We start from the raw sequence: 25,832 nt of genomic DNA on the forward strand, positions 1-25,832 counted from the left end.
TCTGGGCTTTTAAGGTCAGAGTCCTGTGGGGGCGGGGAGCGATGCCAGCTCAACTAGCAGAAGGTGGACACCTCTGTAGAAAAGGCCATAGGCCAGCCCAGGTCTTGCTGGTTCTTCTGCCCCTCTGCGGGCTGCCAATTTGGGGACAAGGGCCTCAGTCATTGTCATTGGGTTTCTTGTTTCCCTAGAGCACTGGGAAGCCAGTCATTGAAGCTTCACAGTTCCTAGAGTGGGTCAACTTGGAGCCCCAGTCCATGGTGTGGCTAGCTGTTCTGCATCGGGTCACCATTGCTGAGCAAGTGAAGCATCAGACCAAGTGCTCTATCTGTAGGCAGTGCCCCATCAAGGGCTTCAGGTAGGGAAGGCAACACCTGCTGGACTGATAATAATAAAGAGGCCACATTACATATAGAAGGCAACACCTGCTGGACTGATAATAATAAAGAGGCCACATTACATATAGAATCACATATTACAAAACAACATACTCCGTAATTATATAATTACAGCTCATCTACGGCACACTGTTCTATATTGTTTTAATCCTTTCCACTGCAGAATGTTTGTCGTTTTAAAAAAATCAGCAATGGTGAAATACTTTCTTCTGTTTTCCTCTATATTACAAAGTAGTCCAGACCTACCAAGAATGTATAGAAAAGTGAAAAGGGGGTGGGGTGGGGGTGGGGAAACAGCACAGAGAGGGAAGTAGTTTGTTCATTGTGTCCCAGGGAACGTTAAGTAGAACCCAGAAGCCCCAGCATCCTGACATATAAGAACACTTTTGTACCAAATGGTATGCTGGCAAGTGGTTCACAAGGGACTCCCCAGAAAGCAAGAGAAATAAACAGAAACCCAAACCTGATTTGTAGTATTTGCTAATTTCCATGATGTAAATACTCCCACTGTGGCTGATGTCCTGCTACCCACAAGAGGTTGAGAAGAGATGCATTGGTTGGATACTATTTTTTAAAGATTTTATTTATTTGTCAGAGAGAGAGAGGGAGTGAGCACAAGCAGGGGGAGAAGCAGGCGGAGGGAGAAGCAGGCAGAGGGAGAAGCAGACTCCCTGCTGAGCAAGGAGCCCGATGCGGGACTCGATCCCAGGACCCTGAGATCATGACCTGAGCTGAAGGCAGACGTTTAACTGACTGAGCCACCCAGGCATCATCCCTGGTTGTATACAATTGACAGCATTTCCACACTGCAGATACGATAGACTGAACCTCAAGAGCATAGATAATAGAAAAATAATCAGGAGGTGATGAGTTCTGAGTATTTGTTACTTTGTTTTAGTATCATTTACTTAATTGTGAGTTTATATATATTTTTTATAATGGCTGTATTTAACAACTGGCTTGGAAAAAATCCCTGAAATTTTAACAACTGGCTCTCATGAGCTGGTTTGAGCCAGCTCTAGCCCGCAAAGGGGTGCACCCACCACCAAGGTGAAGAAAGAAAGCATGATCGCAATACATTTAAAGTTTCCCTGGTTACATTCCTCTCCTCCTCCCACTACCCTGAATTTGGCTTTCATCATAAAATGCTCAAGTTTTCAACTTTTGAAAGCATGAAGGCACTCTCTTTACAACGGCCCTGCTTTTTATAAGCAAATGAGGCATGCAGGTGGCATGTGACTTGCCCAAGTTCACACAGTTGGTGAGTGTAGATCCAGGACTAGATGTTGGCTCCTCTGACTTCCCTAAGTCTAGGCATTTCACCTTTCTGTGCTACTAGGTCTGGGCAGTTCAGCCAGGCTTTGGACCTGGATCTGAAGGGTTAGTCAATATTCAGTTAATATTAGAATTATTATCATACTTTTTATTTATTTATTTTTTTTAGAGAGAGAGAGAGAGAGAACATGAGTGGTGGTGGGGGCGGGGCAGAGGGAGAGGGGGAGAGAGAATCCTTAAGCAGGCTGACTCCTGAGTGGATCCCAGAGCAGAGCCTGACTCAGGGCTAATCTCACAACCCCGAGATCCTGACCTGAGCCAAAATCAAGAGTCGGATGCTTAACTGACTGAGCCACCCAGGCGCTCCAAGTTATTATTATAAACAAGTTTTGGAAATGACTTAGCCAATTTGCCCAAGGCTGGTAGAATAAGAGCCTTCGTATTGGAAGTGTAACTTCTCCAACGTAGGTGGTGGTACCTCTGAGACGGGACCCTTCAGAGACATCTTCGTTTAGAAAGCTATTTGCCGGGCACCTGGGTGGCTCAGTCGGTTAAGCGTCTGCCTTTGGCTCGGATCATGCTCCCAGGGTCCTGGGATCGGGCCCCACACGGGCTCCTTGCTCAGCGGGGAGACTGCTTCTCCCTCTCCCTCTGCCTCTCCCCCTGCTTGTGCTCTCTCTCTCTCTGTCAAATAAACAAATAAAATCTTTTAAAAAATGTAAAAAAAAGAAAAAAAAAGAATAAGGCTAGTCATCTAGTGAGGACGCAGCCACTGTTATGTGTGGGAGGTTGAGCCCATTATGACTCCATGCCTCGCCCCCTTCTAATGTGTGTGTGTATATCTGGAAGTTAGGGAAATGGGGAGGTCACTACGGTCCGCTGGATTCTCTGTCCTACCACCTCTCATCTCCCCAAGGTACCGGAGTCTGAAACAATTTAACGTGGACATCTGCCAGACCTGCTTCCTGACAGGCAGGGCCAGCAAAGGCAACAAGCTTCACTACCCCATCATGGAGTATTACACCCCGGTACGGAGCCTCTGGGCGGAGCAGGACGGGGAGGCAGCAATCAGCTTCTAGGCCCTTGATCTCCTTGACCGAGCATGGACTAGCTATATTCCGTTCTCCTTTGGGGAGCATTCTCCCAGCAGTCCTGGTGATTCACCAGTTTGTGGGATTCCTGGCTATAGCAGCCCAGGACACTCGTGGCCATTTAAAAGGCATTTACTATTTTCCTGCAGAGTAAAGTCTCAGGAAAAAAAAAAGAGAGAGAGCAAGACAGTTCCAGGTAACTGGCCTTCCTTCCATTGCTCACTTTAATTTTTCCTGCCTAGCTTCCTGCATTGCTCCCATCAACCTGGTCTTCACCCGCTACTTTGTCATTTCTTCCATCCCTGCTAGTCAATTCCAAAATTTGTGCTCAAATCAATTACTCAGTCTCTTGGAGGTTAAAAAAAAAAAAGAGTATGCTCTTTACCCGGGTCCCCAAATTCACTTGGTTTTCATTGGAGAAGAGATGGCGATTTGGAGAGATGGATTATGGGGAACCGCGTTGAAAGGTAGGGAGGTGGGGTGGGAGAGAACAGCGTGGGGAGCTGGCAATATGCTTGGGACTTGGGAGTATCTGTGGGGCAGAAAGGGATAAAAGAGCTTGGGGAGAAGAGTCCGCTTAGGGAGCAGAGTCCGCTCAGGGAGCTAAGCTTGGAGTTTTGGGTCCTGAACACAGCAGAGGAGAAATTCTCTGAGTGGAGTTCAGGAATGTTGACCAACCTGGGCTCAGGTAGCTATGAAGGGTGGAGTTTCACCAGTTTGGGGGATTCCTGGCTATAGCTTTGAGCATTCCTGCAACCTGGTCTTCACCCGCTACTTTGTCATTTCTTCCATCCCTGCTAGTCAAGTTTGTGCTCAAATCAATTACTCAGTCTCTTGGAGGTAAAAAAAAAAAAAAAAGTCCCTCATGTTCTCACTGGATGTGTCACCCAGTGGGAGCAGGGGACTTGCCTTTATTTTTCTTGTATTTTCATTTCAAAATAAACATACAGAGAAAACTGGCTTGAGATGGTAGGCTGATAATCCTCTACCTCTTGCTCATCTTCTGCACCCTTAGAATTTATATAAAGATCCTTAGAAATTAACAAATATATGCTTACTGTAAAAGATTCAAATTCTGTACAGATGTATAAAGTCAAAAATGAAAGTCCCCCTCTCTCCTCAGCCTCGCCCCCACCTCTCCAGTCCAACTTCCCAGAGGCAACCAGCGTTCACAGTTTGGCAGTATATCCTTCTTGACCTTTTTCTGGGAGTGGAGCGTGGTAGGCATGAACAAGAGTAGATGACTGGTCATGTTGCCTGCTCTAGGAGAGCATCCCCACCTCCCCAGCCTCCCGAAGCCATTAAGATGAGTCCCTCTGCCCTGTCTCCCCCTAGACCACATCCAGTGAGAACATGAGGGACTTTGCCACAACCTTAAAGAACAAATTCCGCTCAAAGCATTATTTCAGCAAACACCCTCAGCGAGGTTATCTGCCTGTGCAGTCGGTGCTGGAGGCGGACTACAGTGAGACGTGAGTACCAGGGGCTGAGCGGAGGGGCTGTGGGCCTTGTCGAGCTGCGGATGGGATGCACTGTGTAGGGGCAGAGTCCCACGTGGGCTGGAGGAGTGTTCGGAGGCAAACCCGACTAACAACGGGGAGGGTCAGCTTGGGCCTGACTAGGGAGCTGGCCCGAGAAATAGATTAGAATCCAGTCCCTGCATCCTGTTCCCATCAACTCTTGCCCATCTGCCTAGTTTAGTGGCGGAGGGGGGGGGAGCGCGGGGCGGGTGGAGAGGGTGGTGATAAGGAAACGGACTGCTCAGCTGCTCATTCCTTGGTCCTCTGAGTCCACTGCTTTCTTCTAGGCTGGCTTCTTCCCCGATGTTGCCACACGCCGACACACACTCCCGCATTGAGCATTTTGCCAGCAGGTACCACCAGGTTCGGGGGAGGGAGATTTTAAAGAGTCTAAAGGGGAGGGGGTCTTCAGTCAGGGCAAAGAGAATGGAGTCTAGACCAGGGGGGTGTGCACAGTGGGGTATGTGGCAGCCAGCGAGGCCCAACACTCCAGGGTGGTTGGGGCAGCCCCCAAAGCTAATGATCCTATTGTGGGATTAGAGTCCTCGAGATGAAAGCAAGCCCCCACATCCTGCTTTCCCTTCTGTTCCTGCTTTTTCTTCTCAGGCTTGCTGAGATGGAAAGTCAGAATTGTTCCTTCTTTAATGACAGCCTGTCCCCAGATGACAGCATGTAAGTTTTCACAGCTGCGTATTTTCCAGGAAGAGTTCTCCTTAGGATCCCTCTGCCACCATTTGGGAAGGATATATCCTCCGGGAGAGGGACATGTGGTGGTTAGGGTTCTAGAGGCCCCAAGGAAGGAAGGCTGCTTTCTGGGCACTGTGTTTAGTAATAGAAGCCCTCTATCGACTGACTGAGCTGCCATCTGCCCAGGTCACTTCCTCTTGCAAGATCCCGTCCTTCCATGCCTAACTCTGAAGGAAGGAGAATATGCCCTCATCTAAAGTTGCAGAAATGAGCCATTATCTCTGCTCAAGGTGCTAAAGCCCTGTCCAGTGCCACACCCTGGGGAGACACCAGGGACTTGACTGAAGTGTGACCAGAGGGATTCCCTGGTGCTATAGCTCAGAGAAGGGGCCCCTTATCCCTAGGGAGGTCCCTGACAGGCTCAGGGGGCTTAGGAGCTACTGGCCAATGGATCAGGCTGGCCCCGATGGAACTTAGACAAGCAGTGAGCCCCCTGGGAGGTGTGAGGAAGCAAAGGAGGACAAGGTCAGTGAATAGCACACACTGGGAAGTGATTTGCTCATTGTTTCCCAGGGGGCTTTAGGTAGAACCCAGAAGCCCCAGCATCCTGAAAACACTCCCTCCTATACCCTCAACCACGACCTCTGCCACCTTTAAACACCTTCACCCCTCTTAAACCTAAATATATAGCCTTTCCCTCTCTATGTGATGTAGAAGTGAATCTTCCAGCCTATGTCTCTTGGGGCCTGAGCTGGGAGCTGGGAACTCCTGCCCTGAAATGTTTCTTGGTTCACTGCCTGGCCACCTCCTCTTCTCTCCCCACACCCACGCAGAGATGAGGACCAGTACCTGCTGCGGCACTCCAGCCCCATTACAGACCGGGAGCCAGCCTTTGGACAGCAGGCCCCATGCAGCATGGCTACAGAAAGCAAGGGGGAGCTAGAGAAGATCCTGGCCCACTTAGAGGATGAGAACCGGTGGGTGTGGTGATGGCACAGATCTGTGCGGGTGGGAGAGTCAAACAGTTTAATTTCGAGTCTTGACACTTCCACATCCTAGCTATGTGACTTCTACTCAGTGATCCCCCATTTCCTCATCTATAAAATAAGAATGATGATAATAGTATCTACCTCCTAGGGTCACTTGTGAATTTCAAATGAAATCAGGCATATAGATGCGTTAGCCAGTACCTGGCTTATCGTAAGGGTTCAATAAATGCTAGCAATTCTAATCATAATTTGAATCCTCTTAACCCAACCCAAATATTTTCAAGTACCCAGTAGATACAAGCAGAGAGAGCGCAAACACAGAGAATACAGAAGAGAGAATGCATGTCTCTGCCCTTGAGGAACTTTCAGAGTTGGAAATGGAAAGAGGCACTTAACACTCACTGAAAGTAATAAAACAAGAGAAGGTGAAGATTACGAGGATGAAATTAATCTCCATAAAGTACGGGTTTCAGTAGGGGCCTGTGTCAAAGGGTCCAAGCCACTTTGGGGGCACTCAATAAAACCCAAAGGATTCCTCAGACCAGTGCTTCTCGAACCTTAGTGTGCATACAAGTCACCCGGGGAGCTGGGTAAAATGCAGATTTTGATTCACAGGTCTGGGGGAGGGGCTGAGTTCTGCATTTTTAACCGGCTCCCCGGGGATGCCCATGGTGCTGGCCCCCAGACTACTTGGAGTGGCAAGTCCTTAGAACAGGGCCGGTCTGCCAAGTGTTCGCTAACTGGTTCAAGACAAGATAAATACAGACATAGAAAGTCAGCTTCTAGAAACCTTTAGAGCAATTCGACATGGCCACGTGTTCCAGGCACATAATTAGTGGACTTTTCACGGAATCAGCCATAGACCCATTTGCGTGCTGTTGAACTTGTGTGGCAAGTCACGTGTGTTGGGAGCTGTGTGTTAGCCATAGGCATTTGGACCACTTATTGGTCCACAGTGATTGAACCCCCACCTCCCCTGGTTTTCTGCTATGGATAGTTTGAGAAGCACTGCGTTAGATCAGCAGTGGGCAGGCCCGGGGAAGCATTGGTGAGACAGTGATTCTGTTTCTTGATGACTCAACAGGGGTGTTCAAAGGGGGCCAAAGAGGAGGGTAAGTGGAGAGAAGAGGCAAGATGGGTGATATTTTGTTTGTCTTCCGCTGGAATCTAAAAATCTAAAAATGGAGTAGGTTAGTCTGTGGCCCTAATGCCTCATTTATTTGCAGACTATGTTTCTGCCTGATTTTAAGGTCAGAATTAATCCCTGAAGCAGCACATCAAAGCCCTGAGACCTTTGTTAGATGAAATGTCAGCTCTCTCTGCTCTGAGGCCCGAGGATGGCAGAGTAAATGACATGTGTGCTGGAGAAGAATGGATATGGCCATTCGAGCCCAAACATGGCTGGGGTGGGGGTGGGGCTGGGAGAGCAAAGGGACCGCTCACCACTAGGTAGGAGGGGACATCTGGGACCCGGACACAGTCAGTACTTTGTTAGGGCCATAGGTCTTGGCTCCTGTCTCCTTGGCAGAATTCTCCAGGGAGAGCTGAAGCGCTTGAAGTGGCAGCATGAGGAGGCTGCCGAGGCCCCCACCCTGGCTGAGTGCTCTGCTGAGGTAGCACAGGACCACCGCAATGAGGAGCTCCTGGCTGAGGCCCGGATCCTTCGGCAGCACAAGAGCCGCCTGGAGACACGCATGCAGATCCTTGAGGACCACAACAAGCAACTGGAGTCTCAGCTGCAGCGCTTAAGGGAGCTGCTCTTGCAGGTGAGTCTGGAGCCAGGGGGGAGGACCAGAGCGGCTGACCCCCCCCCCCCCCACCTCCTGGATGTGGGGAGCCGGGGAGTGCAGCAAAGGGCAGGAATGAAAGCGCTCCTTGGCTTTCATTGGCGGTGGCCGTTGTTGGATGACTTTCTGAAGAGAACTGGGCTGACCATTAGGGAAGGGGGCGCGGGAAGGGACCGGTGTGCTCTTGGCCAAGTCTGAGTGCTCACTTCCCCACAACCCATTTGAATCTGGTATCAAGAGGACGAAGCTCAAAGAATCATCCAAAACATTGATTTCGCTACCGTGATGTTTGCTGGAAAGAAGCAGTTTTGGACATGCTGGGGGAGAGAACGATGTTTGCCGGGAAGGGAGCTCTTCGCTCCTGTTTGTCCCTTTCCTCCTTGAGAGGTCACGTATATGGCATGGTGTAGCTCTGGAGTCAGACAGCCCTGGGTTCAAATGTGGCTGTGCCAATTCGTGACTGTCAGGTGTTAGGAAAGTTACTTGGCCTCACTTACCCCCAGTTCCCTCATCTGTAAAACAGGGATAATAACATCCCAACTTCGTGGAATTGTGAACCTAAGATGCGATAGTGTATTTAAAGAATTTAGCACGAGGCCAGGAATGTAGGGAATACTTTGTAAACGTTACCTATTACAGTTGACCCTTGAACAACACAGGTTTGGACCTTGTGGGTCCACTTACATGCGGATTTTTTAAAGATTTTGTTTATTTGAGAAAGAGAGGTCACGTGAGCATGCACGAGGCGGGTGAGGGGCAGAGACAGAGGGAGAAGCAGACTCCCTGCTGAGCGGGGAGCCCGATGTGGGGATGTGGGGCTGGATCCCAGGACCCCAGGATCATGACCTGAGCCGAAGGTAGATGCTTAACTGACTGAGCCAACCAGGTGCCCCTATATGTGGATTTTTTACTGTACAGTACTGTAAATGTATTTTCCCTTCCTTATGATTTTCTTTTTCTTTTCTTTTCTTTTCTTTTTTTTTAGAGGGAAAGTGAGGGAGAAGGGCAGAAGGAGAGGGAGAGAGAGAGGCTCTTAAGCGCAGGGCCCAGCTCGGGGGGCTTGATCTCACAACCTTGAGATCATGACCTGAGCCAAAACCAAGAGTCAGACACTCAACCGACTGAGCCACCCAGGCGCCCCCTTATGATTTTCTTAATAACATTTTCTTTTCTCTTGCTGACTTTATTGTAAAAATGTAGTATATAATGCATACAAACTGTATGTTTATTTAGCGTTTATGTTATGAGTAGGGCTTCTGGTCAACGGTAGGCTATTAGCAGTTAAGTTTTGGGGGAGTCAAAATTATATGTGGATTTTTGACTGCACAGGGGTGTCAGTGCCCCTAACCCCCACATTTTTCAAGGGTCAACTGTTTAATCACTATATGTACCAAGTAATACCACCCCATGCCTCTTCCCCAGATCCTCTAAGGGATAGCCTCTAGATGAATTCCTGGAGGTCTTAACATATATCATGAACTGAGGATCAGGTGTGCAACTCTATATTTTCAGGGAGATCTGGGTTCTAAATAGCTTAATTATAGCTGAGATGGACAGCAAGAGACCTTTAGGTGCAGCTGGGAGCCTTTGACACATGTTGTTGAAGGAAGAAGGTAACTGGTAACTGAATATTCTAAGAAGTTTCTTCAAAGGGGAAGCCACTGTTTGGGGCACTACCGAAAACTTCTTAAAGTCCCAGGGCAAAGGGATGGGCATGAGGTCTCTAAAGCCCCTTCTAAGCTCAGGAGTCTGTTAAAGTGAGGTCAGAAACACAAAGCCACTTAAGTCATGCCTTACCTCTTGCCAGCCACCCACCGAATCAGATGGCAATGGTTCTGCAGGCTCGTCCCTAGCTTCCTCTCCACAGCAGTCAGAAGGCAGTCACCCCCAGGAGAAGGGACAGACCACTCCAGATACTGAAGCTGCAGGTAAGTTCCCCTGGCCCCTCCCAGCCCCTTCCTCCATGGCTTCATCCTGCCCCAGATCTGCCCTAGGTCCTGCTAGGGCTGGACCATGGGTTTCCCCTCGTGGCTTTGAGCTTAGCGTCAGGGAAGACTGGTTTATTGACCAAGCGTTTGTTTGCTTATTTTACACGTGTATATTGAGCACCTCCTATGTTCTAGGCATTGTGCTGGGAAGACACAAACGCTGTGGGGTTTTGTCCTTCAGCGGGCAGCCTCCCGCTTCAGCCCCTTGGCCTCAGCAGGGAATCCCTAGTTCTCTCCCCAAATCTCTCTTTTCCAACTTAGATGATGTGGGGTCCAAGAGCCACGATGTCAGCCTGTGCTTGGAGGACATCATGGAGAAGCTCCGCCACGCCTTCCCCAGTGTGCAAAGCTCTGATGGGACTGCCAACCCCCTGTTGGCCTCCTAATGGAGCCAGATCCCCATCCTATAATCCACAGTCCTCTCCCAGTTCTGGTCCAAGTCTTCCTTCATGCCTTCACCCAACCTTTCTGGTCCCTCCCGGGCCCACATTCCTCAGCCAGAGTTATCTGGGCTCGGGGCAGCAGCAGGGATCTGCCCATGTGTGAAGTGGATGCTTCAGGGCTGGGGGAGGGAGAGGCATGATTCCCCCAACTCTAGAAACGTGCCCTTTAATCCTCAAGTTTGAGACCAGTCCCTTACGTATGTTTCTGTCGCGGTGCGGGCAAATGGCGCTTGGAGGCCATTAAGATGGGGAGCAGAGAAGCTGCCTTGCAGAGCTAAGCAGTGCCCCTTGGCCCCTTTCCCTTTTCCATGGCATTATGGAGATAAGGAAGCCGCATGACCCCATGGTTCCAGCATTATGAACCCACAGAGGTTAGCCCTACTCTCTGGCCCAACTCAGGGAGGCAGAAGGGTATACCCAAGACACAACCCCCCACCAAAAAAGTGTCCCTGAAAATGTCTGGGCAGCATGTGTCATATTACTTTAGTTTGACGGCATCTCTCTCTAGCCATCCTGATGCTCCCTAGATGTTGTTTCCCCTTCGAATATCTTCAGTTCCTTCTGCCTCAGGCCCTGGCCGCCCTTCCTCAAGTTCATTCTGATTCTTATTTACACCATACATTTGGAAACATTAAAGAGATACTTATGAGCTTAGTTCACCCCCCCCCTTAGTTCACCGCCCCCACCCCTCCTCCTTCCTGAAGGCCTCAGCCTCCTGAGACACCAGAAATTGCTCTGGGAATCCAGCTGAAGCCACCCTTAGCTCTTCCGGATCTGCCCTCACAGCCCTGGGGCAGGGGCAGCTGCTTGCTCAGCAAGGGGGTCTTGCTCTCCTTGGGTGAGGAAGGGGAAGCCACTCACTAGCCTGGAGGAGTGTGACTGCCCAACACTCTTGCAGGCTGTGACCCTTGTTTCTTTCAGGCGGAATCAGATGAGGCGGCTGATTGTCCCCAGCTAATCACAAGGCAGATGCAAGTGGCAGCCCTAAATAGTGGTCCCTTCCCAGGAACCACTGGCCACAAATCAGGAAGCTGGCCACTTCCCACCCAGACAACAGCAAGGCCTTCCTTTGCATAAAACTGTTCTTTCTAACTCTGGAAGGTGAACCCGATCCTCAAAGTAAACTAATTCTTGCTAGGCTGCCTAGACCATAATCCCTTTATCCAGAAACCGTTCAGAGTAGATAGCGGGGGGGGGGGGGGGGGGGGGGGGGGGGGGGGGGGAGTTGGGGGGAGCGGGCTTGGGAAATTTGAACGGAGTCAGAGCCCACTTAGGCAGCTTTCTGCAAAAGGAGCTTTATAACCCAGAGCAATTGATTTAATTTGCCTAAGTTTATATACATACGTATCTGTCCTGCAGATGTACTGTACAGCAGTACTCCCCTGGCCTCACTCACACATTAAATTCTAATACCTCTTAAAGTATTAATGTTCTGCCTTGCTCTTTGTTAGCCCCAGCCTCTGGTTGGACAGAGAGATGCAACCTGGCCGCTCCCCTAGGATGTCTCTCCATTCATGTTTGGGGTGAGCTGTCCTCCAGACCAAAGCAAGAGAAGCCTGTGGCCACAGTGGGATCTAACGGGAAGAGTCACTCTGTTCTCTTCACTCGTTCCAAATCTTGTTCCCTTGAGACCTGGGCCTTGGATGAAATTTTCCTGGGCTTCCCCTAAATAACGGTTCAGGTGCCAAAATAGAACAAAGGCAAGCTCTACTCATCCCATGCAGACAAGAAGGAACAGATGGGCTTTTGTTGGCCTTTGCCAGGCTAAGACACAGAGAACACCCTCCAGCCCCTTCCAGTTCCTAAGTCTGCCTCAGGGTCTTAAAGAAAGCAGTGGCTGCCACCAAGGTCAGGAGGGTGTGAGATAGGTGGGGTGCTCTGTTATAATCAAGTAGTGGGTCTGTGGGTAGAACTGCTGGGAAGTTAGATTTCTCTGCCACAGGGGAGGGAGGGCAGTAGCTTGGGTCCAGAAGCCTAGGATTGCTTCCTTCTCAAATGGCCAGGGAGCACCAGGCCACAGGTCCGGGGTATCAGACCTAACCACAATGTCTGCTTCGGTGCTCATGAGGTCTCTGGATGGGAGGACTGGGTATCTGGATGTATGGTGAACAGGTAGTAGCCAGGCATCAGACACAGACCATGGGCATCTGTCCATGGCGGGGGTGGGGGTGTTGGGGGGGGGTATGGGGTGGCGGAGGGAGGCCATATTTGTAGGGGCCTAGTTTGTGGACAGGAATGGGAAAGAAGAAATTTGCTATAGGTCAGGGAGCTCAGGGTCTTTGAGGTATATCCTGCCCAAGCCTTAGGAGGGCAGATGTTATGAAACAATCTTTTACCAGGGAAGTCCTAGAAAACCCTTTCCATACCACCCCCCCACCTCACCCAAGAGATCTTGGGCTGCTGAGGGCCTGTGGCAGCTGCAGTGGGCTAGGCATGGTAGGGAAGATGTAGATCTTGCTATGTAGGATTTGTGCTGTGGGTGGACCGAAGCAGCAGGGTAAGAGTTGAATTCTCACTAGTGGGGCCGCTGATACTTTGTGTGTGGTCCTGTGTGTACCTCAATGCCCGAGGTGAGTATGTCACTCAAGGGTCCAGTGACAGTCACTGCAACATGTGTGGGCCGTTTGCCCACAGTGAGGTAAATGGATCCTTGGGCACCATGAATCCAAATCAGGGTGAGATTTACTGAGATGTGTTGCAGGTTGTGAGGCATCTGTCATGTATCGTGTCTCCTAGAGGTAGCTTCTGCAATGCTGCATTAATTTATGGCCCTGTGCTGGAGGAGTGGTAAAGGGAGTTTCCAGGGAGGCAGCCTAAAGAAAACCTCTGACTTGTGAGATCAGCATCCGTGCGAAGGAATGTGAGTGTTTGCTGGGGTGGTTGTCAAATAGTATCAGGGAATAGGTAGAATCGAGAAGCGATTGATTCTCGACGGAATCTGACAGAGGCCAAGAAAGCCATTACAAGGGTGCCTCTGCTCCAAATGAGAACAGAGTGGAGTCACGTTGACTGGGAACTTGTCAGAAAAGGCTGACTGACTGCAGAACACCAAGCTGTCTGTTGTATGGTTCCCTGAGGAGGGCCTTACCCGGGAGGACACGTGCCCTTCCCTCCAGGATGGCAAGGCTGAGATCAAGGCTCTCAAGTGCCCATTTCCTTCAAGGCCCAAACTTTGGAAATATTTCCCTGTAGAGAAACCTGTTTCGAGCTTCTTGGGCTCCAGGAACTGGGCTGGCAGGCCACAGTAATGAGAAACCCTGAGGTCAGGCAGAGGCCTGTGCTGGAAGTTTTTCCCTCCAGGTTAATTTTAAGGAATACCCGTGCTGCCTGAGGTGTGTGTTTGGGATCTGGGCTCCATCCATGTCCAGCTTCATGCTAGAACATTCCTTGAGCACACATTCTCAGTGGCCGGCTCGTAGCCTCTGACACCGTTTCAGGCCAAGAATCTCATTAAAGTTCCCTTGACATGGGTGACAGCTAGTCCAGCAAAGTAAGCTGCCTTAAGATAAACAGTCCTGGGGGAGAGACTGGGGGCCCTGCCCTAGGGTTGTGGCGACTTAGCTGCTCAGCTGGGCAGCTCTATCTCTAGGCCTCCCTGCCGAAATCTTGCCCTGGGAAAAAAGGAATACTTTAGCTCCTTACTCTTTTAACACCACCGGCTGTGGGAGAGGGAAAGGCTCAAGGCCAGGGCTCAGCTCCCAGCCTCCATCTCCTCCCACAGCTGCTGCACTTGGGGGAGACCTGCTGAATGTCCTTGCTGTCCCCAGGGCGGTATTGAGGCCAGAGGAGAGCCTGCTCTGCTGCTTCTGGCTGCAAGAACTGGTCTCAGGAATGGAAGCAATGGAAGCTGGGGAAGGGACCCAGGGGAGGGGGAGGTGGCAAGGGTGGCACACAAGTCTAGAAAAGTTTGGGACAAAGGGGCGGGGCTGGGAACAAACTGGTTAACTTTGCCACTCACCGTGGTGCTTTTCCCCTTTCCTTGGAATTCTACTTTGAAAATAATAAATTTGTATTTGTTTACTTTGGTTCTTCCGGTTATACTCTGATATTCCACAGCCTTCCCTTATTTGGGTGTGGGAAGAGAGGGTGGGCCAAGAAGCCACAGGAATACTAAAAAACATAGGCTACCTGATGAGTTCAACACCTGCTGGACAAGGAAGAAAGAGAGAGAGAGAGAAGGAAGGAAGGGAAGGAAGGAAGGTAGGAAGGAAGGAAGGAAGAAAGGAAGGTAGGAAGAAAGGAAGAAAAGAAGATAAAAGAAAAGAAAAGAAAAAAGAAACCCATCCACTATTGTTGCACTAGCCCCATCCACTATTGTTACCTGGATTGGTTGCCTCTCAAGATCCCACACAAATTAGCCACTTATCCCCTCCGAGGTGGAGCTCTCTACAGCAATAGTACTTAAATACCATCCTCATCAATCTGAGGGACTTTTCACCAGCCTGAAGCAATATGAGAAAAATCAGGACAATGCAGTGAGTTCCCATAGAGTTACATTTATTCAATTTAAAGGTCTGTCCTTTATTATGGGTATATATATATTTTTGGAGTGTTAAAATGTGCCTGTAACTATGGGAATAAAACTATGAACATAAATTTTTCAAATGCCATTTTCTGGCAAAATAAAACCCTGTGAGTCCCTCTTCCCCACCACCAGTTTTTTTTTTCTCACCAATCTATAAAAGCACTGCCCAATAGAAATATAATGCCAGCCATATACACAAATTTTCTAGCAGCCAAATTTTAAAAAAAGAAACAGATGAAATTAACTTTAACATTTAACCCAGTATATCCAAAACATTTCAACATGTTATCAGTATAAAACAATTATTAAGATACTTTGTAATTCTTTTTTTTACTAAGTTTTAGAAATTGCCAAGCAGACTGACAGATTCAGCTGGAAAAAAAAAAAAACAAAACAAAACAAAGTAAGAAACCCACATATATCCCGACAATTTATTACTCATAGAGACAGCAAAAGCAAGATCAGCAATGGTATCACCTCCCTGCATTCCTCGTCCCACGGGATGACGCCGCAACAGAAGGGGCCCCAGGACACGCAACATGAATGGTGGGACATCCTATTGCTGAGTGGCCAATTCCACACTGCCGCTAAGCAGTTTTATGGCCTTTACCCTGCCCCCTTTGCGGGTGGTATGGCAGGCCAAAAGCTCTGTGCCTCACCCAAATGAGGGAGGCCGATGAGAAACTGCCTCCCAGAAGCTTCCCTCGAGATAGGGAGGTGAGTGAGAAATGGTCTTGCAGCGACTTCTCATGAGATGGCCTATCTTCCCGTGTTTCGGGAGGATCACGGGGCATTCTGCCAAGGCCGGGGGCAGCCTGCAGTGGAGCCTCGCCTACGTGTCCTGTCTTAATTAATAGTGCAAGGTCGGCAGGGCCCCAGCCCAGAGCAGTTCCCCTGCAGAAACCCAGTGTGTATTTTACACTCACTGCATGTCTCAGTTCGAGCTAGCCAAATGTCAAGGGCTCGAAGCTCGCAATGTGGCTGGTGGATACCATATTGGCCAGCGCAGGTCTGTAACATGCAAAATTCAGAATCACGGGACTGTAGAAAAAGAAAACTTCATGAGGCATCACGTGTGTGTGGGGGGAGGGGGTAAGGTGGGGAGTCAGGGCGGCCGTAAGCCTTGGGTGACTGGAGGGCAGTGGTGAAGCAGTTACCCTGGGTTACAGTGAGATGCGGCAGCAGAGGGAATGGAAGGTCACTGCCGATGCGTGGATCTGCCCTTGCCCCTTGGCTGCTGTCTTCCCTTCCATCCTGCCTCTCGGCAGCACAGTTCTGGCTGCTCTTGGGCTGTCGTATTGGACAAGATGCTGAACTAGGGCGCTTCTACCTCTCTCACCTCCAGGTGCCACCGCACTAGCCTCAGTCTCTCCAGCCATGTCCCCAGGGTGCTTTCTATCTGTTTCTGCTCCAGTTCCCTGCCTTCCTTCATCTGGGAAGGCCTGTCTTCTTTGCAAACCTTGCTTCTTCCCCCACACCTTCTGCCTCTGACACTCAATTCCTTTCTCCCACTCTCCTTCTCATCTTTTAAAGCCTTGGTTTCTGGAAAAAAAAAAATCGAGAGTGAGAGAGAGAGACCACAAGAGCACAGGGAAAGGGGCAGAGGGAGAATCCCAAGTAGGCTCCACGCTCAGCATGGAGCTTGACGTGGGGCTCAATCCCATGACCTGAGCAGAAACCAAGAGTCAGACGCACAACTGAGCCACCCAGGCGCCCCTGAAAAAAAAAATCGTTTTTATATCATCTTGGTTTTCAAGCTGTCCTCTAACTTCTCTCCTAATCTTAACTTCATTTCATTTGCCCTCAACATGTCCAGCCCCCTTAGTCCCACTTCTTCCCTGCATTTGCCCCCAGCATTCCTTCCGTCTTCCATCCTCCTCCACGGGCCCTGCCCATACATACTGACCTGCTCTTCACTGCCCCTGACTTATTAACTTCAACTTGGAACGGGAGCACTAAAAGTGGCACAGAAAACCTGGGAGTACATTTCCTAGAGCAGCGCTGACTCCATCAATTGGGACCAGACCTGGGTCTAGCTGGACGACTTCCGGAAAACCCCCAGATGCCTTTTGGTCCATAAGCATTATCACCCTTGATTTCCAGATGAGAAAATAACAGAGGCTCTAAGGGGTGAAGGGACTTGCCCAAGGTGAATGGCAGAGCCAGGACTCCAACCTTGTGTTCTTTCCACTACAACGTACTTTGATGCGAATACGGGAGCTGCCATTCTTACCACTTCTCTATACTCTTTCTCGAAATCCCAGTGCTAGATGGTTGATAGGAGATGATTTGCTTGGTTCATTAGGAGTTATCCCAAGGGCTCTTTAGAAGGATGCCCCAGTACGGACACCATCTTCTGTCATTTCCTTTACATAACTTCTTTTTTTTTTTAATTTTTTAAAAGATTTTATTTATTTATTTATTTGAGAGAGCGAGAATGAGAGAGAGAGAGAGAGAGAGCACATGAGAGGGGGAAGGGTCAGAGGGAGAAGCAGACTCCCTACTGAGCAGGGAGCCCGATGTGGGGCTCGGTGTGGGGCTCGATCCGGGGACTCCAGGATCATGACCTGAGCTGAAGGCAGTCGCTTAACTGACTGAGCCACCCAGGCGCCCCCTTCTGTCATTTCCTAATGGTAAGAGTTTATTGCCTGTCTCTCCAGTTTTCCTTTTGGATAGGAGTGCACTCCTCATGGGAGCAGTTTCATAAAGTGACAGCAATCCATTTAAAATGAGAAATTCATTTATTGCTTAAAGAACACAAACCAGAAAACTTTAACAATACAGCAGAAGACAAACAAACCCACCCAGGGTTTTTAAGGGAGGCTTCACAGGCATTTGATTTTTCCTAACCTTTACTGGCAGGGGTTAGGATGAAAAGGCTCAGAATAAGGATAACAGCTCAGAATTTCATCTCTGCTCTAACTATTCTCTTAGCTGGCAAATAATAACCAGACACAATCCTAAAAATGCGACAGAACAAAGATAGCAGCAGCAAGAAATCATCCCTGAGCAGGAAAGCAGCTCCTATTACCTTAACAGAGACAGGACGAAACCCAGCGTTAACTGCTGCGAGGTAGGCACTCAATTCACTGTGGCAGGTCCAAGCCTTTGGTAGAAATGATTCATTCTATGTCTTAGGAAATATTTAAAATTAACAGGAGAAGGGCACTGGAAACATGTGCAAACCACTGTATGGCCTTCAAGCTGGATTATCTGCTTTGGCAAGCATGGCTGAATCATTTGATGGCACCAACAGAACAGAAGCAATATAAGCAATTCTCAAATTGATAAAGAGAAGCAAAGTTTCATACTGAGTTGGGTTTTTAGGTCTACTACTTTTTTATATTCTGTCCCTTTCTACGCAACCTGCTAAACTCCAAATTTGACTAGCAAACAGAGATTCAGATAAACAAATACAAATGACTCAACATAAGGCAACAAAAGGGGCAGAAACACGTACAATTCATCCAGTCTTCAGCGGTTTAGACAGTGAATCCCAGGCTCATGGGCCAGGCTGAAGGCTCTCTCACTTCAAAAAATATTTCAATTGTTCCCGTAGGGAAATGAGCTGTAGGGAGAGGTGGGAAAATGTGAAAAAGTCATCTGAAATCTTAAGTTCCATTACTTGATCTAGAATTTACTTGTAGGAACCAAAAAGAACTACTGTGACTTGGTATTTATAAGGTTATCTTAGTCTTGCAATGTTCCAAAGCACAGCACATGGTTGAGAATGCACGTACAATGTTGAATGTGGTTTTTTATTGCGCCAGACTTATAAAAGGAAGCTTTAAAGTTGAACCTGCTTAAAAATGAAATATGCTTGCCATTAAGACTCTGGGCTTCTGGGAAGAGTGTACAGGGGGATCACTGTAGCCATATTCAGAGTCAGAAAATAAAGCAGCTGGGATAGCCTTTTGTCCCCCTGAACACACTGACTCTTAAACTAGTCTTAGCTGCTGCTTCTTGCCATGTTATGAGACACTGAGAAACCGAGCCAGAGACCCGACCAGTCAGGAGCCTGATGATGTTCTAGCTGTTTTGGGTCTTTCTAAGTCAGAAGTCCTGAACCTTTCATGGCATAGGATTTAATTTTTTTTTTTTTTTACTTGAAATGGCAAAGTGACCAATAACATTAAGGGAGGTATACTATCTTTGGGACAAAGATTGTCTCTGAGTATTACTCAATTTAGGTCACTCCATACCAAGTGTAGATTTTCATTCTGTGAAATGAAAGGAATGGAACATTATAAAATGATTCTATGCTGCACATCACCTACTGAATTACTAGAATTGCTTCCTACGGTAATTTGGAGGCTCTTTACACTCAAATGCTGACATGATTACAACCACTGACTGTTCCAGTTCTTTCCCCTTTGTGGGCTCTTTCTCTCACCACCCCCAGGTTCAGACTTCTTGCTAAACAGTCGCCCTGGCTAACTCATCTATCCCCACAGGCTTCAATGATCATTTCTCTGCATGAGCCAGCCTCTACTCTCATGTACCGTGCTTCCAATTTAGCTCATCACCTTCTCCACCAACCCCCCACAACGCCCCCAATAATCCCCTTCCTGGTGTCTTCTGTTAGTGCCATACCATTTTCCAGGTGCTCAGGCTTTGGACTCCTCTTTGTTCTCCTTTTTGCCCCATAAATCCAATCAATTGCTAAGCTCTGATTCCTTCTATCACTTGGATCTTCCTCTAGTCTCTCTCCACTCTTAATTTCTCCTACCTACTGCTGGCAGAGAAGTCTTCCTGAGTTACTCCCTGGGTAGAAAAGCTTTGATGGCTCATTATGCCCTATGCCTAAAGTCTCAACTCTAGCCTGTCCACAGCACCTCTGAGCCACTGTGCTTTCTATATAGAACGCCCTCCTTTCCCTATACCCTTATTAAAACCCTGCCCACCTTTGAAGGCTCCAGCCAAACACCATTTCTTCATGAAGTCTTTCCCTATTCTCTATGGACAAAAGTGAGCCCTCATTCCTTAATTCCTGTCCCTCTCATGGATCTCTCCCCAGATGGACGCAGAGACTTGGGTGGTAAGCATTTTGTATGTACCTCCCTGCAGAACCTAGCTTAAGGCAGGCATCCATCTACGCTGACTAAATGAGCTAACATAAAGGACTGTGGGTGAATCAAGTTTACAGCTACATTTCTGTGTTGAAAATGGCACTTCCCCAATACTATTTATGTGGATGAAAACAAAGACTTTGGTGAGTGCTAAAGCAATTTGGCACTAATTGTTCACATGGTTGTTTATAAGCAGTACTTGGTAAGTGATCTGCTGAGGGGAAGGGAATATATGGAAGAATTCCCCTCGCCTTGCTGGCATGCGGAGTGGGGATGAGGGATGGTGTCTCTACCTTCAGAGCCTCAAGCTAAGCCCATCAGCATATGACCTCCGGTTCCTTTAAAACTGTTACCCTCAATTTTCTAGGGCTGAAGTCAGCATACGTTTTCCGTACAGTTACTTGACCCTCACTTATCCCAAGTTACCCTCTTCTCTTTGCACTCTGCTCAGTCTCTTGTGGCTTTAAATAATACAGTTGTTCAAGTTAGAAATCTGGCATGCATCCTTAACACTTCCTTCAACACCCACTAATTGACCCAAGTCCCATCAATTCTATTTTTAAAATACCTTCTCTCATATATCAATGTTTGTGGCAGCATTATTCATGATAGCTAAAAAGGGGACACCACCCAACTATCCATCGATGGATGAATGGATAAACAAAACATGGTATGTGTGGTATGGTATGTACACACACACACACACACACACACACACACACACACACACCATGGAATACTAGAATATTATTCACCCACAAAATGGAATAAACTACTGGTACATGCCACAACATGGATTAAATTTGAAAACATTACGCTAAGAGAAAGAACCAGATACAAAAGACCACATATTATGTGTCTCCTTTTAGATAAAATAAGCAGAATAGGGACAATAGATGAGTAGAAAGTACATTTGTGGTTGCCTAGGTCCGGCAGGTGGGGGGAATCCAGAAGAAATGGGGAGTGGCTGCTAATGAGTACAGGTTTCTTTCTGGGGTGATGAAAATGTTCTAAAATTGATTGTGGTGATGGCTGCACGATTCTGTGAATATAGTAAAAGCCACTGAACTGTACAATTTAAATGTGTGGTATGTGCATTATATCTCAACAAAGCTGTCACAGAAACTTTATTGCAGTTAAAAAATATTATATTCTTCCCATATCCACCACCACCACCTTAGTTCAAGTTGTCACCACCTCTTATGAGAGACCACCACACAGCCTCCTAAGTGGTCTCCCTGCCTCTAGTCCTGCCCCCCCATAATCCATCCCGATAATAATCAGCGTGTTCTTTAAAAAGCTTAAATTAAATGTGACCCTCCTATCGCTTCTCGGCCTTTCGGCTAGGATCAAGTGTAAATGTGACTCTCCCACTTAAAACTCTTCATGGGTTTCCCACCACACTTCACACGAAAACCCATCCTCCTCACCATGGCCTGCAAGGGACCATATGCTATGGCCTCTGCCTACTTCGGCAACCTCATGTTAAGTCACTCTCTTCCTTGCTTTAAATACTCCAGAGGTCCCCCAAGAGGCCAAGTTCTTTCTCAGTGTGGGACTTGGCATATGCTTCACCCAAGAGGCTCTCCATTCCCTCTTTACCTGGACTTATCCTGTAGGTCAAAGCTGAAATATCACTTTCTCAGAAAGGCCGATCATTTTAATTTAATTCAATTTAATGCACGACTCTGTTTACTCAAATAGAACCACGGAGTTTTTTTTCTTCCTCCCTCACAGCACTTCTTCACGATCTGCACATTTAGGTCTGTCTGATAATTTGTTCACTGCCAGTCTTCTGTGCTAGACAGTTAGCTCCATGAGGACAAGCGCTCTGTCTTATTCAACGCCGTCTGTACAGCTTGTGCTTTTCACTTAATACACATTTGATATCTGTTGAATGAGTGAATTTTCACAAAAACCTTGTTCCGACCTGCTACCCTTCATTTAGACGATTTGGCCACTACTCCTCCTGTGACAGGAGCGGCCAGAAATGACCCTGGGGGTGGGGGTGGGGAAGTCTTTGTATCAAATGTTTCCCAGGTGGTTTGAAAACACACTTCTCACCTGCTCATTTTTTTGTATTTCCTGTAACTTAAGCTGCTCCAGGACAGACTGTAAATGACTCTGGAAAACAAATTGCATAAATGATGAATGCTGAGTTTCAAGGGAAAAGAGAACCAAGCGAAACAAAGAGTTCGGCAAATAATTTGTTAAGAAAATGGTCAGTTGTAACACAAGAGCACTCTTTTTAAAGGATTTAGAGTCTAAGAACTTGTACCCCTTAACTACAGAACCATCTGATTGGATTTTATAACCCTACACACAGCATTTTTTTTCTTGCCCTAAAATAAATGGTTGGAGTGCCTTCATGGCACCTTTTTTTTAGTTTTAGCACAAATCCTTTGACTGTGGTGAACTATTTAAAAAACTGGCTGGGAATTTGATGCTGACTCATTCATTTCCCTGCACTAGGGCAGAATAGTACTATTCCCAAATAGTACTTCATGCAACATCATAATAATACCATACAGCTGTATCTTCCAAAGTGTGTCCACATCTATCATCTCACTTGGTTATTCTAAAGGACAACACTCTAAAGAGGTACAGTTCTGTGTCACGTTGCTCCATTTTGATGACTACAGCTCTCCAAAAAATGAAATCTGGCAAGGAATTTTCCAGATTCTTCAGAATTTCCCTCACTATAAAAAAGGATGCAAACATAGCCTAAACATAAATTTTCCTTTGGTTGAAATATGTGTTAACAAAAATAAAGCAAGATAATTATTCCTGTTAAGGCATGCATCATAACATTTAAAAATGAATTTAGTTAACTTTCTTTCACTGCGATGAATACATTTTGGTACAAACAACAGGACTTAATCTATGTCTTACCACTTACTGTGGTCTTCGGCAAGTTACTTAACCTCTTTGAATTTCCAATTCCTTATCTATAAACTAGGACTAGTGACAGTACCTGTATTTCAGGAATGCAAGGATGAAATGAGATGATACATGGAAAATGGTTAGCTCTTTATGTGCCTTTCACATAACAAATGCTCAATATCGGTAGTTATCATCTCAGGTCTCCGGGTCTCTTCCCAAAATTGCTTATGCGAGATGATCAAAATTACTCAGGTAAAAGGAATAGGGTTATATTCTATTAGGGGTTTCTAAAAGGTTGTTTTAGGTGTGCAAATGAATAAGAATGCCGCACAGACATAACATGAGTAGAAACACAAAGATGGGATTTTGAAAGTAAGATTTCAAGATATCTTTATCCCAGCCAACAGGACTTTACCTTGAGCATCAGGTTTTCCACTTTCATTAAGAGATGCCTCTGTCTTTGTGCTTTGCATCGAATCTCTTGGAGCTTTTTCTCCATGTAATGAATCTGCTTCTGAATATCCATGACTAACGGAGATAGACAGAAATTTTATCTAAACATATAGCCTAAACTGGTGGACTGAGATCAAAATCAACTAAAACTCCACTACACATCTCAGCAATAACTTCTCAAACTTAGCCTTGCATCTAACACATGTTTAGAGTCCATCTTCAGCACTGCCACCCACTCTGTCCCACCCCTTTGGTTTTCCTCTGTAACCTACCTATTGAACTGGCTCCTTCCTTTGCCTCATACTGGCCAGATGCAAAGAACTTGGCCTGTAGAGCCCTTTCCAGATCCTCTTCATAATAATCGTCCTCCTCTTCCTCAACTTCGTACTCATCATCATAGTCATCCTCCTCGTCCTCCTCGTCCTCCTCGTCCTCCTCGTCCTCCTCCTCCTCATCACTGTTACTGCTAGAATCACTGAACATCTCCTGAAGCATACCAAAGTCTATTGGTTTTAAGGAAGAGAAGGATAAAACTCTATGAATCTTCAGATGACTCCCACTCTAGCTGCAGTTATACTCCCTCCCCTCAAATTCACTCAACCGATGCATTTTATAAATAATTCTCTTGATGGAAGATTATCCCCTTCCTAGAACAATGACAGAAAATGCAAAACACTAACATTCATTCATGCATTCAATGATCAGGACATTTAGGGGCGCCAGGGTGGCTCAGTTGGTTAAGCGACTGCCTTCGGCTCAGGTCATGATCCTGGAGTCCTGGGATCGAGTCCCGCATCGGGCTCCCTGCTCGGCAGAGAGTCTGCTTCTCCCTCTGACCCTCCCCCCTCTCATGTGCTCTCTCTCTCATTCTCTCTCTTAAATAAATAAATAAAATCTTTAAAAAAAATGATCAGGACATTTAGAGTATCAAAGGGCCTCTGGGAATTTAGGATACCAGGGATGGGTGGGAGATTAGAACACCAATCTAAAACCCCTGAAGCACTGAGGGACCAATAAGAGGAAAGGGGGGCAAAGGCCTCCTTTTTTCTGTGATTGGCCTGTGAGTCTATGGAGACTGGCCTTTCACACAGTCAACACCTGCGCTTTCTGAAGCTCTTGTTTCGCTTTTATAGACATACCTGATGAGATACGAGCCTGCTTATAGTCACTCATTCCTGAGGATATTGCAAAGCCTGGGATAGAGCCTTGACTCTCTATTTCCTTGGTTTCATCTTCACCAATTACTTCCCATCCTGAAAGGTGGGTCAGTCAAGGAACAAGCAGAAAGAAAGGAGAAGGCCCAGTTGAAAGGGAAGAGGCTCTCCAGCTGAAAATGCTATTTAATCTAGTCCAACTTCAGGCCATTTGTATCTGAATTCCTAGTATGAAGAAGTACCTTATACTGAGTCACACAGGTAAATACATTTCTATCATGTGAATTTACTGTTCCTAGCTAGGAAATAACACCTCCAAAAAATCTTAAGTTCCACACATCACAATTCGCACACGAATACCAGAAGTGAGGGCTTGGTCAGCAAGTGCATGTGGGGTGGAAGAGACTACATGGAAAATATTTAGTATAAAAGGATACGAGCACTGACAGCTTCACCATCTGAACACAGGAGTCTTTTCACTTCCTTTTCCACATCGGGAGACTCGATGTACTCAACCAAAGTGGGGGAAGGGGGAATACCAGTAAGGTCATTTACCACCCTGTCTTTTGCAGGAATGCCCTCTTCCTACATACAAATAAATTCAAATAATTCGGCCTCTTCAACATGCATACAACCAAATTTCAACTTTAAATAATGCTATTTACGAAGGAATCTTTGACAAGGGTCTAGGTTTTTGTACAGTAAACTTATTTTTTCCCCATTCAAACATATTACTTGAGACATTTAATCTTTTCAATCTGCAACTCTGTGTTAAAGACTTCTCTCAGAGGCACAAGCCTTGGGTCTCGGTTATTAATTATTTGCCCTGACCTATGTTGGCAAAGAACTACAATTCCTTATTTGTTATTTAACAGTAATTTGGTCTAAAGATCCAAATTCCCAAGGTTCACTTCTCCACATCTTTATTATTAAAGATTTTCCTATAAAAACTGGGTCTTAGCTACATGTTCTCCCTTAAATCCAATTTTAGACAATTATCTCCACAGCAACCAATTCGTCATGCCACAAATAGAAATTAGAACTTTGAGGGGGAATAAGCAATTGCAAACAACTGCTGGTAAAAGTGAACCCTGGCTTCCAAGAAATGGCTTTTAAAATAAGTACCAGAGGGAAAAAAAAAAGCAGATTAGAATACAGAGTCACTAGCCAAATTGTATCTTTTCCTCTAGGAGGTATCACACATTAAACAATGAATCCATTTTTAAATGAATCAAATTCAGTGTCTGTGCATGGCAGCAGCAGTTAGAGATGAAAAGGCAGGCTTAAAAGTAACCTTTATGGTTTCTTTGTACCTGAAACTAATAAGCAATGAAATAAAACCCACCAAGGGTCAACAATAAAGTTATATTATGATTGCTCTACCTCCGGAAAGCTGATTTCTTCAGTTGATTTGAAATCAGGGAGCTACGAAATAAAACACAAACAATGAAGTTATATTATGATTGTTCTCCTTCACTAAAGCTTAAAGAATTGTAAAATTATTCTTAACTTAGTTTTATATTTAGTAGGCACTCAGTACATGCTGTTGACTGACAGTAGAAAAGCCAAGGCA

General features: G+C 46.8%; 2 protein-coding genes across 8 annotated transcripts in view; one reads left to right on the forward strand and one right to left on the reverse strand.

The window, feature by feature from the left end:
* Positions 1 to 11,378, forward strand: part of DRP2 (dystrophin related protein 2) — a 40,041-nt gene extending 28,663 nt beyond the window's left edge. For all 5 annotated transcript variants that reach the window (XM_073889937.1, XM_025874667.2, XM_073889938.1 and 2 more), the window contains 9 exons: positions 189 to 355; positions 2,587 to 2,698; positions 4,097 to 4,233; positions 4,569 to 4,634; positions 4,888 to 4,953; positions 5,802 to 5,945; positions 7,486 to 7,723; positions 9,552 to 9,672; positions 9,994 to 11,378. In XM_073889937.1, the coding sequence (XP_073746038.1) occupies positions 189 to 355; positions 2,587 to 2,698; positions 4,097 to 4,233; positions 4,569 to 4,634; positions 4,888 to 4,953; positions 5,802 to 5,945; positions 7,486 to 7,723; positions 9,552 to 9,672; positions 9,994 to 10,118 (1,176 nt within the window). In that variant the 3' untranslated portion in view covers positions 10,119 to 11,378. The remainder of the gene's footprint in view (positions 1 to 188; positions 356 to 2,586; positions 2,699 to 4,096; positions 4,234 to 4,568; positions 4,635 to 4,887; positions 4,954 to 5,801; positions 5,946 to 7,485; positions 7,724 to 9,551; positions 9,673 to 9,993) is intronic.
* Positions 286 to 25,832, reverse strand: part of TAF7L (TATA-box binding protein associated factor 7 like) — a 35,357-nt gene continuing 9,810 nt past the window's right edge. For 2 of the 3 annotated variants that reach the window (XM_073889941.1, XM_073889942.1), the window contains exons 7-13: positions 25,643 to 25,684; positions 24,697 to 24,844; positions 24,245 to 24,358; positions 23,378 to 23,608; positions 23,068 to 23,180; positions 21,834 to 21,893; positions 17,437 to 18,268 (exon numbers count right to left, since the gene is read on the reverse strand). In XM_073889941.1, coding sequence (XP_073746042.1) covers positions 18,227 to 18,268; positions 21,834 to 21,893; positions 23,068 to 23,180; positions 23,378 to 23,608; positions 24,245 to 24,358; positions 24,697 to 24,844; positions 25,643 to 25,684 — 750 coding nt within the window. In that variant the 3' untranslated portion in view covers positions 17,437 to 18,226. Of the gene's footprint in view, positions 380 to 17,436; positions 18,269 to 21,833; positions 21,894 to 23,067; positions 23,181 to 23,377; positions 23,609 to 24,244; positions 24,359 to 24,696; positions 24,845 to 25,642; positions 25,685 to 25,832 lie in introns of those variants that run through there. The other variant, XR_012377234.1, reaches the window with a different exon arrangement.

The sequence above is a fragment of the Callorhinus ursinus genome, unplaced genomic scaffold, assembly GCF_003265705.2.
Source record: "Callorhinus ursinus isolate GAN/ISIS: 27379988/994484 unplaced genomic scaffold, GSC_fseal_2.0 scaffold124, whole genome shotgun sequence".
Lineage (NCBI taxonomy): Eukaryota > Metazoa > Chordata > Mammalia > Carnivora > Otariidae > Callorhinus > Callorhinus ursinus.